This window comes from Carcharhinus amblyrhynchos, unplaced genomic scaffold (genome assembly GCF_965287045.1).
Source record: "Carcharhinus amblyrhynchos unplaced genomic scaffold, sCarAmb.v2.hapA scaffold_80, whole genome shotgun sequence".
NCBI lineage: Eukaryota > Metazoa > Chordata > Chondrichthyes > Carcharhiniformes > Carcharhinidae > Carcharhinus > Carcharhinus amblyrhynchos.
The window spans coordinates 563,823-579,196 of NW_027649820.1; the positions used below are offsets into that span (position 1 = coordinate 563,823).

General features: G+C 43.5%; 1 protein-coding gene across 10 annotated transcripts in view; it reads left to right on the forward strand.

Moving 5' to 3' along the window:
* The window catches only part of atp11a (ATPase phospholipid transporting 11A), a 204,229-nt gene that overhangs the window by 64,070 nt on the left and 124,785 nt on the right, over window positions 1-15,374 (forward strand). For all 10 annotated transcript variants that reach the window (XM_080182682.1, XM_080182686.1, XM_080182687.1 and 7 more), the window contains exons 8-13: window positions 864-914; window positions 10,571-10,635; window positions 11,320-11,401; window positions 12,738-12,888; window positions 13,864-14,061; window positions 14,977-15,150. In XM_080182682.1, coding sequence (XP_080038808.1) covers window positions 864-914; window positions 10,571-10,635; window positions 11,320-11,401; window positions 12,738-12,888; window positions 13,864-14,061; window positions 14,977-15,150 — 721 coding nt within the window. The remainder of the gene's footprint in view (window positions 1-863; window positions 915-10,570; window positions 10,636-11,319; window positions 11,402-12,737; window positions 12,889-13,863; window positions 14,062-14,976; window positions 15,151-15,374) is intronic.

The window sequence follows — 15,374 nt, forward strand, 5'->3', positions numbered from 1 at the left end:
GGCTGGATGCTCTCAAGCTGCTTTTTGGAGCTGCACTCATTCAGGCAAGAGGAGAGTATTCCATCGCATTCCTAACTTGAGTTTTGTAGATTGTGGAAAAGCTTTGGGGAGTCAGGAGGTGAGTCACTCAATGCAGGATTCTTAGCCTCTGTTCTGCTCTTGTAGCCAAAGTATTTATATGGTCGGGAGGGGAGTGCAGTTAGCTCAGCCTGCTGGTTTGTGATGCAGAATAATGCCAACAATGTTGGATTCAAATCCCATACCGGCTGAGGTTATTCATGAAAGACTGCCTTCTTAACCTTGCCCCTCATGTGAGGTGTGGAGATCCTTAGGTTAAATCTCCACCAGTCAGCTCTCCTCTTCAATTTGTATGGCTGTCCAGTTCAGTTTCTGGTCAATGTTAACCCTGAGGATATTGAATGTGAGGGCTTCAATGAATGTCAAGGAGCATTGATTGCACTTGGTCATTGCCTCACACTTGTGTGGTGTTAATGTTACTGGCCACTTGTCAGTCCAGATCTTGTTGCATTTGGACATGGACTGCTTCAGGAGGCTTTCTGCGTCCTGTGAGTCTCAGGGTTCTTCTGTGCCTTGCTTCTCTTATTGGAGCGTATTGGGTGTGTGGAACATTTTGAATTTTCACTTGGCATGTTCAGTTGCCCAGTGAGTTTGTCAGAAAGAAGGAGCGACAGGTGCAGCCATCCCACCTTAAATGAAGCAGGAGGAGGGCATAGCAATGGAGGTCATTCTGATTCCTGAACTTCCCCAACAGTCTCAGAAATCTCTTAGAATTGAGACTCGTTCTTTTAATTCACACAAACCATTCTGCTAATGACAATGCATGGGATATTTTTTACCTACAGTTTTGTTGGCCGGATCAATATTTACCACGAGACAGAGGAACCTATTGCACGGTGAGTCAAAATCAGTTCATCCTACTTTCAATATTTAACATCGGTTTTTAATATGTATTAAATGTTCCTGTATGATTTAAAAAAAAATAAACCTGCAAAATGGTTAAAAAGATATCAAAAATTCCTTCAAATTGGCAGGAACAGCACCCATGAGATGGACTGTCTGCCCAGTGATGATATTTACCCCTTCCCTACATCTAACATTTAACATAATAGATCAGAGCAGGTTCAAGTCATTCAACGTCCTCAAGACTACACCATAATTCAATAAGGTTATGGCTGGTCTTCTACCTCTGCCTTCCTGAACTATCCCCATATTCCTTGATTGTCTTAGTATCCAAAAATCTAACAACCTCTGAATTGAATATCTTCAATTCCAAATGTTCAAAATCCTTTGAATAAAGAAAATTCTCCTCATATCTGTCTGAAATGGTTGGCTTTTGTTTGGAACCAATGTTCTGGATTCCCCAGCCTGGAAAAACATTCTCCCAGTATCTATGCCTATTTTCCATGAGATCACCTCACATTCTTCTAAACTCTAGGGAGTATTAGTCTTGTCCACTTAATCTGTTCTCAAAGGACAGTCAGCCACGACTCAGTCTAGTGAACCTTCACTGCATTCCCTCTAAGCCAAGTATATCCTGCCTTGGATAAGGAGACCAAAATAGTACACAATACTCTAGTTGTAATCACACGAAGGTTCTATACAAATGCTCCTGATTCTCTATGGTTCCCCATGTAGGTGGCTAATCTGACCTTTGTGTACTGTAAATTCAGAAGTTGACTGCCAATTTGAAGATGATCATATGTTTGCTCCCTGATAACACAAACTGCAGCTCCCGTATTCATCTCATTTTCAAGGTATCCATTTACCAGCAGTTGCACCATTATTGGGGTAACCTTGGTCGTAATAATGTGATTAAATTCCATTGCTTCTTGTTCTTGCAGTGGATGTACCTGGAAGGTATGGGTTGGTACTGACCATGGTTTCTTCCTGAAGCAATGTGTGTTTTGTCTGTTCCTATAACCTTGCCTTGGCCTTAGCTCCTTTTGTCCCTTTAACTTCAATCTTGCTGGGACTTTTTCATTCCCTAGTTTCTAGAACTGTTCTTTCTCTTCTGAGACTTGCTTTTTTCCCATTACTCCATTGTTCTGCCTTTGTACTTCTGGCAGTGTCAGTGAGATCTTCTTTCTCCAGCAACTTGGCTCAATTGCCACTGGGTCCAGCTTAAAACTAAATTCAAAAGGTCTTTCTGACTTAAAGTAGCTCTCAATCTCTAAGCAACAGTCCAGTTTTTCCATAATACATTGTTTTTCATATCATAAAGCTTTTAATCACAATCACAGTCTGAAATGAAACCCAAAACTCCTATGAAATCTAACATAATTTTCCATCCTTATGCTGAAATATAAAATTAAACTCACCTGAATCTGTACCTTGTTTCTAACACCCAAAAAAGTAAATGTAGACTACTTTAATCTGATATTTCTATGCGAACGGGAAACTGCCCTGTCTGGTGTGCAGACAGAAAGGAACTTTGGTCAGTCCCTAGGCCCAGTCAGTCACAAAACCACCTCCCACCCTAACGCTGACAGGAGCTCCCTCTGCCCAGGAGGATCCGTTGATCAAAACAAAACCATTTTTCCTATTTTAGGCATACACAAACCAAAACAGTTCTGAAACCATCTTTGATACCTTAATATCACAGTTGTTGCTATTGGCCAAATAGTCTATAATGTTGGAGGGATTAATGTTATTGGTTCTTGCCACTTGCACAAAAAGCCTCAAACAATGGATTATTTTAAGATGTGTTCTTTATCTTAATACTTCACAAGTGTCTCATTCATTAGGCCAGCAGTAAACCAGTTGAGGACAGTGTGTTTTGATAGAGGTCAATTCTGGATAGTTCAGATCTTTTTCTCACAGCTGTTGTTAGAGCATTTTTAAGTTTCAACTTTCAATTCTAATGTAGAAGTGTTACAATATTCCTACACTGCTCAACAGGATAGGTGTAGGGAAGATGTTTGTCTTGGCTGGGATTGGGATAAGTCTCAGAATAAGGGGCAGGCCATTTAAGACTGAGATGATGAGGAATTTCGTCACGCAGAGAATGGTGAATCTTTGAAAGTCTCTGCCCCAGATGGCTGTGGAGATCCAATCATTGAGTATGTGTAAGACCGAGATCAATAGATCTCTACATATTAAAACTATCAAGCTTTCAAGGGAATAATGCAGGAGAATGATGTTTCAGTAGAAGATCAGGCATGATTGGATCTTTGACAGTCACAGTGAAGATTGGAGGATGGCAAATGTTGTGCCTTTGTTTAAGAAGGGCTGCAGGGAAAAGCCTGGAACTACAGGCCGGTGAACCTCACATCTGGAGTGGGTAAGTTGTTCAAAGGCATTTTGAGAGACAGGATCTGTAGGCATTTAGAGATGCAAGGACTGATTAGGGACAGTGTGGCTTTGTGAGTAGAAAATCATGTCTCACAAATTTGACTGCGTTTTTTGAAGAAGTAACCAAGAAGGTAGATATGAGGGCAGTGCAGTTGATGTTGTCTGCATGGACTTTAGCAAGGCCTTTGACAAGGTACCGCATGGTAGGTTGTTGCATAAGGTTAAATCTCACGGGATCATGAGTGAGCCAAAATTAGCTTGATGACAGAAGACGGAGGGTGATTGTAAAGGGTTGCTTTTCAAACTGGAGGCCTGTGACCAGCGGTGTGCCTCAGGAATTGATGCTGTTAATTGTTAGTTATATTAATGATTTGGATAGAATTTAATAGGTTAGTAAGTTTGCAGGTGACACCAAGATTGGTGGTAGAGTGGACAGTTAAGAAGGTTATCTAGGATTGCAATGGGATCTTGTTCAATTTGGGCCAGTGGGCTGATGAATGGCAGATGGAGTCTAATTTAGATAAATGTGAGGTGACGCATTTTGGTCGATCAAACCAGGACAGTGCTTACTCAATTAATTGTAGAGCATTGGGGAGAATTATAGAACAAAGAAATCCAGGCATACAGGTTCATTGCTCCTTGGAAGTGGAGTCATAGTGGACAGATTGGTGAAGAAGGCAAAGGGCTGGCTTGGTTTCATTGTTCAGAACATTGAATACAAGAGTTGGGATGTCTTGTTGAAGTTGTATAAGATGTTGGCAATGCCACACTTGGAATGCTGTGTACAGTTCTGGTCATCCTATTATAGAAAGGATATTATTAAACTAGAAGGAGTGCAGAAAAGATTTACTAGGATGCTACCAGGCCTTGATGGTTTGACTGGGAAGGAGAGGCTGGATAGACTGGGATATTTTTCTCTGGAGCATAGGAGGTCGAAGGGTGATCTTATAGACGTCTATAAAACTGGGGGGGTGGGTGGAATAGAACAAAGAATAAAGAAAATTACAGCACAGGAACAGGCCCTTCGGCCCTCCAACCCTACACCCACCATGTTGCCAGACTTAACTGAAACCCCCCTACCCTTCCGAGGACCATATCCCTCTATTCCCATCCTATTCATGTACTTACCAAGAAGCCCCTTAGAAGTCACTGTCATATCCTCTCCCACTATTTCCTCCAGCAATGAGTTCCAGGCATCCACAACTCTCTGTGTAAAAAATCTGCCTCATACATCTCCTCTAAACCTTGCTCCTTGCACCTTAAACCTGTGCCCCCTAGTAAGTGATTCTTCCACCCTGGGAAAAAGCTTCTGACTATCCACTCTGTCCTCATATTCTTACAGACGTCTATCAGGTCTCCCCTCAACCTCCGTTGCTTCAGTGAGAACAAACCAAGTTTTTCCAACATCTCCTCATAACTAATGCCCTCCATACCGGGCAACATCCTGATAATTTTTTTCTGTGCCCTCTCCAAAGCCTCCACATCCCTCTGGTAGTGTGGTGACCAGAATTGAACACTATATTCCAAATGCAGCCTAACTAAGGTTCAATAAACCTGCAATATGGCTTGCGAATTTTTAAACTCAGTGTCCCGGCCAAAGAAGGCAAACATGCCGTATGCCTTCTTAACTATCTTCTCTACCTGCATTGCCACTTTCAGTGATCTAATGTAGGGGGGAGTTATACAATAAATGGCAGAGCCATCAGGAGTATAGACACACAGAGGGACCTGGGTGTGCAAGTCCACAGATCCTTAAAGGCAGCAGCACAGGTGGAGAGGGTGGTGAAGAAGGCATATGGCATGCTTGCCTTTATTGGATGGGGCATAGAGTATAAAAGTTGGCATATGATGTTAAGAACACAAGAACATAAGAAATAGGAGCAGGAGTAGGCCAACTAGCCCTTCGAGCCTGCCCCGCCATTCAATAAGACTTGTTGCAGCTGTGTAGAACGTTGGTTAGGTCACATTTGGAATACTGCGTCCAGTTCTGTTGCCACACTACCAGAAGGACATGGAGGCTTTGGCGAGAGTACAGAAAAGGTTTACCAGGATGTTGTCTGGTATGGAGAGCCTTAGCTATGAGGAGAGGTTGGGTAGACTGGGGTTGTTAAACATAAGAACATAAGAAATAGGAGCAGGAGTAGGCCATCTAGCCCTTCGAGCCTGCCCCGCCATTCAATAAGATCATGGCTGGTCTGAAGTGGCTCAGTTCCACATTCCCGCTTTCTCTCCATAACCCTTAATCCCCTTGCCTACCAAAAACCCATCAACCCGCGTCTTAAATATATTTAGCGAGGCAGCCTCCACCACTTCAACAGGCAGAGGATTCCAGAGATTCACCACCCTTTGAGTGAAGAAGTTCCTCCTCAACTCCGTTCTAAACTGCACCCCCCCCCCCTTTTCTTGAGGCTGTGCCCTCTAGTCCTGCTGTCCTTTCTGAGTGGGAAGAACCTCTCCACCTCTACCCTATCCATCCCTTTCATCATCTTATACGTCTCAATGAGATCTCCCCTCATCCTTCTAAACTCTAACGAGTACAAGCCCAGTCTATTCAGCCTCTCCTCATAGCTCAACCCCCTGAACTCCGGTATCAACCTAGTGAACCTCCTCTGCACTCCCTCCAAGGCCAAAATATCCTTGCGCAAGTGCGGCGACCAAAACTGCACACAGTACTCCAGCTGCGGCCTCACCAGTGCCCTGTACAGTTGCAGCAAGACCTCCCCACTTTTATATTCAATCCCCCTCGCTATGAAGGCCAGCATCCCATTCGCCTTCCTGACCACCTGCTGCACCTGTAGGCTGGGTTTTTGCGACTCATGCACAAGGACCCCCAGGTCCCTCTGCACCGTAGCATGCTGCAGCTTTTCGCCCTGTAAGTAGTAGTCCTTCCTACCATTATTCCTACCAAAGTGGATAACCTCACACTTGCCAACATTGTATTCCATCTGCCAGGTCCTCGCCCACTCGCTCAGCCTACCTAGATCCCTCTGCAGGCTTTCTACACCCTCCGCACAATTTGCTGTTCCACTTATCTTTGTGTCATCAGCAAATTTCGACACCTTACACTCGGCTCCCTCCTCCAGATCATCGATATAAATGGTAAATAGCTGAGGCCCCAGCACCGATCCCTGGGGCACTCCACTAGTCACCAACCGCCAATCCGAATAGCACTCGTTGACACCCACTTTCTGCCTCCTATTTGACAGCCAATCCCCTATCCACGCTAACACCCTACCCCCAACTCCATGCCCCCTAACCTTCTGAAGCAACCTTTTGTGCAGCACCTTATCAAACGCCTTTTGAAAATCGAGAAACACCACATCCACCGGTTCCCCTCTATCCACTGCACTAGACACATCCTCATAGAACTCCAATAAATTCATCAGACACGACTTCCCCTTAATGAATCCGTGCTGCGTCTGCTCTATCGAACAATTCTTCTCAAGATGCCTCGCTATTTTCTCCTTGATTACGGATTCAAGCATTTTTCCTACAACAGACGTTAAACTAACTGGCCTATAATTCCCTGCCTTTTGCCTGCTACCCTTCTTAAACAGCGGCATAACATTAGCCATTTTCCAATCTTCCGGCACTTCCCCGGAATCCAGCAAGGTTTGGAAAATAATCACCAAGGCATCCACTATCACCTCTGCCATTTCCTTCAGAACCCTTGGATGCATTCCATCTGGTCCTGGGGACTCGCCCACCACCAGAACATAAGAAATAGGAGCAGGAGTAGGCCATCTAGCCCTTCGAGCCTGCCCCGCCATTCAGTAAGATCATGGCTGATCTGTCGTGTCTCAGTTCCACATTCCCGCTTTCTCCCCATAACCCTTAATCCCCTCGCTTATCAAAAACCCATCAACCCGCGTCTTAAAAATATTTAGCGAGGCAGCCTCCACCACTTCAACGGGCAGAGAATTCCAGAGATTCACCACCCTTTGAGTGAAGAAGTTCCTCTTCAACTCCGTCCTAATGAAGAAGTTCCTCCTCAACTCCTCACTCCTCAACTCCTCAGCTCAGTCCCTCTAGTCTGTCAAGCACTGCCTCTCTAGTAACAATAATGTCACTCAGGCCCTCCACTCCTACTATCTTTCTATTGTTAACACCCAGTAAACTGTTCGCGTCCTCCTCCGTGAAGACCAAAGCAAAAAAGTTATTCAAGGCCTCAGCCATTTCCCCATCCCCCACCACTAAGTCCCCCCTCTCATCCTCTAAGGGTCCAATATTCACCCTAGCCAGCCTCCTCCTCTTTATATATTTATAAAAACTCTTACTATCCTTTTTTATATTTAGCGCTAGCCTAGATTCATAGTTTATCCTTCCTTTCTTTATCAACTTCTTCGTCATTCTCTGTTGATATTTAAACCTCTCCCAATCCTCTTCTCGCCCACTACTCTTAGCCACTCTAAACGCATCAGCTTTTAATTTAATACTCTCCTTTATCTCCTTCGTTATCCACGGCTGATTATCTCTTCTCCTACGATCCTTTTTTACCATTGGAATAAATTTTTGCTGAGCGCCAAGAAAGATCTCCTTAAAGATCCTCCACTGTCCCTCAGCAGACCTACCTCCCAATCTGCGCCCCCAATTTACATTCGCCAATTCCTCTCTCATCCTATCGTACTCCCCTCTGTTCAAACAAAGGACAAAGGTCCGGGATCCTACTTTCTCCTCCTCCATCTGCATCAGAAACTCCACCATACAATGATCACTCTTCCCAACAGGATCCTTCACAAGGTCCCTAATTCTACCTGCCTCATTACATAACACCAGATCTAAGATAGCTCGCTCCCTCGTCGGCTCCAACACACACTGTTCAAGGAAACTATCCCATTCTCCCTGGAAAGACGGAGAATGAGGGGCGACCTAATAGAGGTGTATAAAATTATGAACGGCATAGATAGGGTGAACAGTGGGAAGCTTTTTCCCAGGTCGGAGGTGACGAACACAGGGGGAGCAAGGCTCAACACAGATGTCAGGGGGACGTATTTTGCACAGAGGGTGGTGGGGGCTTGGAATGCACTGCCAAGCAAGGTAGTTGAGGCAGATACTCTGGGATCGTTTAAACTTATCTAGATAGCCACATGAACAGACTGGGAATAGAGGGATACAAATGAATGATCTAGTTGGGCATGTGAGCGGCACAGGCTTGGGGGGCCGAAGGGCCTGTTCCTGTGCTGTGTTGTTCTTTGTTCTTTGACCTGTGTACCTGTACCCCCAGATCCCTTTGCCTATCAATACTTTTAAGGATTCTGCCATTTATTGTATATTTCCTATCTGTATTAGACCTTCCAAAAAGCATTACCTCACATTTGTCCAGATTAAACTCCAACTGCCATCTGTCTGCTCAAGTCTCCAACTGATCCAAATCCTGCTGTATCCTTTGATGGCCCTCATCGCTATCCACAAATCCACCAACCTTTGTGTTGATCACTGATCAACTAGATCGTCAATATCTTTTCCCAAAGGTAGGGGAGTCCAAAACTAGAGGCATAGGTTTAAGGTGAGAGGGGAGAGATACAAAAGGGTCCAGAGGGGTAATTTTTCACACAGAGGGTGGTGAGTGTCGGAACAAACTGCCAGAGGTAGTAGTAGAGGTGGGTACAATTTTATCTTTTAAAAAACATTTAGACAGTTACATGGGTAAGATGGGTATAGAGGGATACAGACCAAATGCGGGCAATTGGGACTAGCTTAAGGGTTAAAAAAAGGCGGCATGGACAAGTTGAACTGAAGGGCCTGTTTCCATGCTGATTATCCTCTATGATTATATTTCATTGAAGGTCAGAGCAGGATCGAAGGGCTGAATGGCGCTCCTATTTCTTATGTTCCTATTACCCAAATTTTATTTGGAACTTTGTTATTGATTACTGATCCTTCAGTTACAGGATAATCGTATTATTTCTAATACTTTCAACATTCTAGTTAGTGACTACTCTGTACTGTATTAAATTAGCCTGTTGTAAAGGGGGAGCAGTGTCAGTATGGTTTCTTTCCTGATCAAATGTTTGTACAAAACGGCAGCTTGACGTAGTTGGTTTGTTTCAGAATCTGTAAAAAGCCTTTAGTTTAAATGGCCAATTTAAGCAAACACCCAAAATTCTCCTCACGTTAAAGCTAAAATCTAGCCTGCTTATGTCGCTTTCCTCGCTGTTCCAAATTCCCTACATTAAGTCAGTACTCTGTCTATCATACTCCCATCGAATTGGACTTTGTGCTACTTACTTTGTATGTAGGCAAAACCTTCTGTATTTTTACTAGTTAAAATTCTGGAGACCTGAATGAGGCAACGAGAGAAGAAGAGTTACAAGTACTTGAAACATTAACTCTTTTTCTCTCTCCACAGATGCTGCCAGACTTGTTGAGTTTTTCCAGCGTTTTTGTTTTTATGCTGTTGAAGGAATCAGCTCCGACTAACCACCTAATTCACTAATTGTGCATCTGCCACTATCAGCAACTTGTTTACAACTGAGAAAAACTAAAAGAACAAGTTAATATTAAAGTGCAACATTCAAATTTAAGTAGATTTTAGGAAGCGATCAAGCCTTAACATCCTTTCACTCACCAAATTCCCAGAGTTAAGTGAATTATATGTCTACTGACACTCTGCTGAGTTAGATTTTGTGCTGTTGTATTTAATCTGCTACATTCTTATTCACGCACATAACAATTCTTTCCAGGTTCTTTGCAATCATCATCACAGTTCACGTCAGCAAATTTGGACATATTAGACTCAATCCCCACATGTCTGTCATTTGTTATAGATTGTAAACAGCTGATGCTTAATCTCTGATTCTTGCAATATCTCACTAGTTTACTGCCTGTCATACCAAAAGTGACCCATGTATCCCTATTCAGTTTTCTATTTGTCAACCAATCCTCAATCCATGCTAATATATTGCCTCTAATTTCATGAGTCGTACTTTTATGTAATAACCCCTTACGTGGCAGCTTATTGGATGCTTTTTAAAAATGTGAATGTTCTATACCCACTGGTTGCTCTTCATCTGTCTTACTCGTTACATCCTCAAAAAACTTGACAGGTTTATCAAATGCAACTTCACTTTCAATAGTCCATGCAGACTCTACCAAGTCATGTATTAATTGTGTGTTTAATATAAAAAAACGAAGTGCTGGAACTGTTAACTCACTGGAGAGCATCTTTGGCCTGAGGCCTAAGGATGTATTTAAGTCATCTTAAAAATTACAATTGTTAATGGCTTCATTTTCTCAATAATTTTTAACTTTATTACAGGCCTTTGGGATCAGAGAATGTGTTGCTAAGAGGGGCAACGTTAAAAAATACCCAGAATATTTATGGTAATGAATATACGTGTTTTATCGTGCGTGTGCGTGCATGTGTGTGTTGTTTCATTCATTTGTTTGTACAGAGCAAGGGATTTTTATACTGATGAACTAGACAGCGTGGAGGGATATGGTCCAGGTGCAGGTCAGTGGGACTAGGCAGAAAAATGGTTCGGCACAGCCAAGAAGGGCCAAGAGGCCTGTTTCTGTGCTATAGTATTCTATGGTTCTAATCTTATTAAAAGATAAAGTTTAGAGGGGGCTTGACAGATGCTGAGAGGATGGTTTTCCTCGTGGGAATCTAGAACTAGGCAGCACAGTTTAAAAGTATGTTTATTTAAGGCAGAGATGAAGAGGAATTTCTTAGGATCATTAATCTTTGGAATTTTGTTCTACAGAGAGCAGTGATGGCTGGATTAGGCAGTGAACATATTGAAACCTGTGTTAGATAGCCTTTAGATCTTCTAGGGAGTCAGGAGGACAGACAGTAAAGTGGAGTTAAGGCAACAATCAGATCAGCATGTTCTTATTGAATAGCAGAATAAGCTCAAGACCCACACCTGCTCTTATGTTCAAAATTTGATGCAGTAATTGCCAAAATTAATTATTAGTTAATTGTGCTTTTGTTATATTTGATTTTGTGTGATATTTTCAGTCACTGTTATGACTTTCCTCCGGTATTGTTTGCTTATGTTTCAGGTGTGGCAATTTACACTGGCATGGAAACTAAGATGGCACTAAATTACCAATCCAAGTCACAGAAACGCTCAGCTGTTGAAAAGTAAGGCTGTGTCTGTCTGTCCCTTATATTGTAACTCTCTGTGTGACACTGAAACTAACACTAACATTATAGAATTAAACAAATTAAATTTGCTTACAATACTTAAAGGAAAACCTTTCCTTTTAGTATCTCATCAATATTTCGCCTTTTGTTTTCTGGAGGAATTTAGTTGGCTTGTGTAATTAAATATTGAAAAGATCAAAGCCGTTGTCTCCAGTCCCCACCACAAACAGTGACTGTTCACTGCTCACTTCAACCCTGTCTTAGGCTACACTCTGAGGCTGCACTGAAACAAAACCACCTACTTCCACTTGCGTAACATCCAGCACCTCTGCCACTTCCTCAGTTTATCTGCTGCTGATATGGCCTGGCCCACCTTATCTCAATAATCTCCTCAAACTTCACGATCCTGAGATTAGTCAACTAATTTTTGCTTTTCTGTTGAAGAAATTAATCGACAAGTTTCAAAAAAATAAAGAAAGGTGATTGATGGATCTGGACTTTGATCAGTGAACGGATTGGGGAATACACTGAGATATTGCCCAATAACCTGAGGGATATGATGGTGAGAGAAAGACCTGTGTGTAGCTAGAATAGTGTGATGGCAAGTCAGAGACCTACAGTTGCCGTACCGTTTTCATTATCTGTCATAACAGAGCACTTACCCAAATCATTACTGACTGAGTGTCTAATATTCAATCAGTTACAGTAATCACTATTAGAAATCACTGTGAAAAGCACTCAAATACGTTGTTCAATAGTCAGAGCCTAAAAGTGCCACGTTGGGATACCAAGCTGGTGATTTCACCTCATATATACAGAGATATATTAAGTGTTCTACAGGTCTCAGACAGCTTTTGCATGTCCATGGGCCATAACCCAAAGGGGATTCCTCACCCCACCATAGGAGGCCCACGTGCTGACAGTATGCCCCCCCACTCCATGGGTACCCAAATATCGCCACTGAGAACTATTCCCGCCTCCCCCCCCACAACTACCCCTGTAGGACTGATCAGACAACCTTCCTGGACTGTCTGAACCGCACCCCCCCCTTCCCCCAACTGGTGCCACCCTCCTCTCCACCCACCCTGCAACACTGGCCAATACTCCCTGGCCATCCCCAAATGGCCAAGCTTCAAACTCTGAAGGTGCAGTACATTGCACGGTTCTCACCTAGCCTGTGTCAGTAGCTCAGGTAAGACATGACTGGAAAATTTCCAAGGTAAAAAGTAGGAATGGAGTGGCCATCCCATTGTGATTTCCACTCCAAGGAAATTAGGCCTAATATTTCTGCCTGTTTAACATTATTAAGTAACTTGTGTATTTTCTTTGACAGATCAATGAATGTATTTCTGATAGTATACTTGTGCATATTGATCAGTAAAGCTTTGATAACCACAGTCCTGAAATACATGTGGCAAAGTGACTCATTTCGAGATGAGCCTTGGTTTAACATGAAGACGCCAACAGAACGTCAAAGAAACAAGGTAACAGAGAAGATCAAGGGTGCTTTAGGCCCTTTGCAAATCTTCATTGAATTTAGAAACAAGCTAACCAATTTCAGCATCATAGTCATCTTACCTGCCGATCCCCCACACCCCCAATAGATTCCTTCAGCCTCATTGACGTTCTCCTTTCACCCCACTTCCCGTCGCCCCCAACAACTCCCCCCCCCCCCCCCCCGTCACCCCACCCTTCCATCAGTGCCCCTCCCACTCCCCACTTCACACTGGTGTTGCCACTGTTTCTGCCAGATGTATCAAGGGATGAAATCAAATAGCAACATTCTCCTTATTTTGGAATCAGCGTCATCCCAACAAAACTACAATGTGCCTGTATAAGAAGCAGCAGACAATAGGCAGATATAAGCAGTCCCATTACCAATGGCTCACCAAGTGGGCAAACAGGTGCCATCACTAATCAGTACCAGCAGGCCCAGAGGGAACCATGGCCACCTCTGGTACTGCACTCGGGACTTGAGGAGATGAGGTGCACTGGATCACAATTTCCAAAGTGTTTGGGCGTCTTGATGGGTGCAAGGCAGGCAAGCCTAATAAGGGGAATGGGAATTGGAGTTTGAGAGTCTCTGGAGGAATGTGGCACCTTGGGGATGAGTAGCATTAAGGAGAGAGCCCATCCCTCTGCCTGCCACCATCTCATGAATGGAAACATGTCGGGCTGGGCACTTGGCATGGGCCTTTACTGCCATCCATTAAGTGCCAGTTGTGGGGCATCAATTGTTGGTAAAAGTGTGGTGGGAGCAGGTTACTCAGTAGTCGGCATTTCACTGACTGGATTTAATGAGCTGCCATTCAGATCCACTGATAGTGAGCAGCAAATCCAACCCGTTCATGTATCTATTGATAAAGTGCAGAATTATAATTTTCTTAATTATATTTTTGCCTAATTTATTGAGAGGAGCAATCTTATCTTTCCAAATTTCATTTTTGCTTTTTTTCTAGTTCCTGTCATCATTCACAGATTTTCTGGCCTTTATGGTCCTTTTCAATTATATCATTCCGGTCTCCATGTACGTCACTGTGGAAATGCAAAAGTTTCTAGGCTCCTATTTCATTTCTTGGGACGAGGACATGTTTGACAATGAAATTTGTGAGGGGCCAATAGTGAACACGTCGGACTTGAATGAAGAATTGGGGCAGGTTTGTTGATTTAATTGCCTAGAATTGGAGATTCTACTTCAGTCCTAAAATGGGTGGTGATCTGGGGTTCTGAGAACAACTAAGGGCCTAGATCATCTGTAAGGGAACCTGAAATGAGGAAGGACAGATATGGGAGTGGGGAGGGGGTGAAGTTGGTGGTCAGGGTTGAAGGGTTCTGAGAGGCTGGGGTGAGGGAGGGTAGAGGTTGGAAGTGTGATTGGGGATGGGGGATGTTGGATGGGTGTGAGGTATGGAGGAATAGCAAAGATTGATGAGATGGGGGGGAACTGTTCTATGAAGGACGTGGGGGAGTGAAGTACTGTGCTATGAAGGGTTGTGTGGGGGGGCTGGAGGGCTATGCTGTGAGGGGTGTTGGGGGGGCTGTACTGTGGTGGTCTGGGGACGCATGTGGGGTTATACTGTGGGGGGGGGTGTGGGGCTGTGCTGTGGAGGTGCGTGGGGCAGGTATGCTGTGGGAGTGTAAGGTGGCTGTGCTGTGTGGAGGGTGGGGGTGCTGTACTGTGAGGGGGGGGGGTATGTGTGTCGGGGGATGCTGTGCTGTGGGAAGAGGGTGCGGTGGTGACTGTTGCGTTCCACATTGAAAAATTTTTACAAATGTTTTTTCCTGTCCTCCAGTGGCCTGATTAAGGATTGCAGGTTAGGTATTTGCATGATTGTTAAACAAAGTTGTCCAGCAGACCTGCGCTCTGAGTGGCTCAGTTTCAGAGTCAGATAAAGATTCTTTGGTACATGAAACTGAGATCTATTAAACTAAGCAACATGATCCACTAACTTTGACTATGGGGAACCAAGTACCAGTTGTATGAACTAGTTCATGCTAAATTGTTTCGCTGGTTCTCATCCTATAAATAATTTTACTAGTAACTGGCTAATAATTTTCTGCTTCTGTTATAGGTTGAATATGTTTTCACAGATAAAACAGGAACACTGACTGAGAATAATATGGAGTTTATTGAGTGCTGCATCGATGGCCATGTCCACGTAGAGCACTCTCTATCTAATGGCCAAAGCTTTTACAGTAATGCAGCAATTGACTTTATTGATGCTCCTGCTGGAATAGCTGACCAGGTAAGGTTGTAATTTGGAATCAGATTAGAGGAAAATATTGAGCTGAAGATATCAGATCACTTAGACATTGCAGCAGCTTTCTCAATGCAAGATTTTTTGTGCAGAAAATAAGAACTTGGAGGAGTCCATATGATCACTCTGCCATTCAATAAGATCATGACTGGAGTCTAAATTAACTCCACTTTCCTGTCTTAATAACTCTTGATTCCTTAGTGTCTTATTTT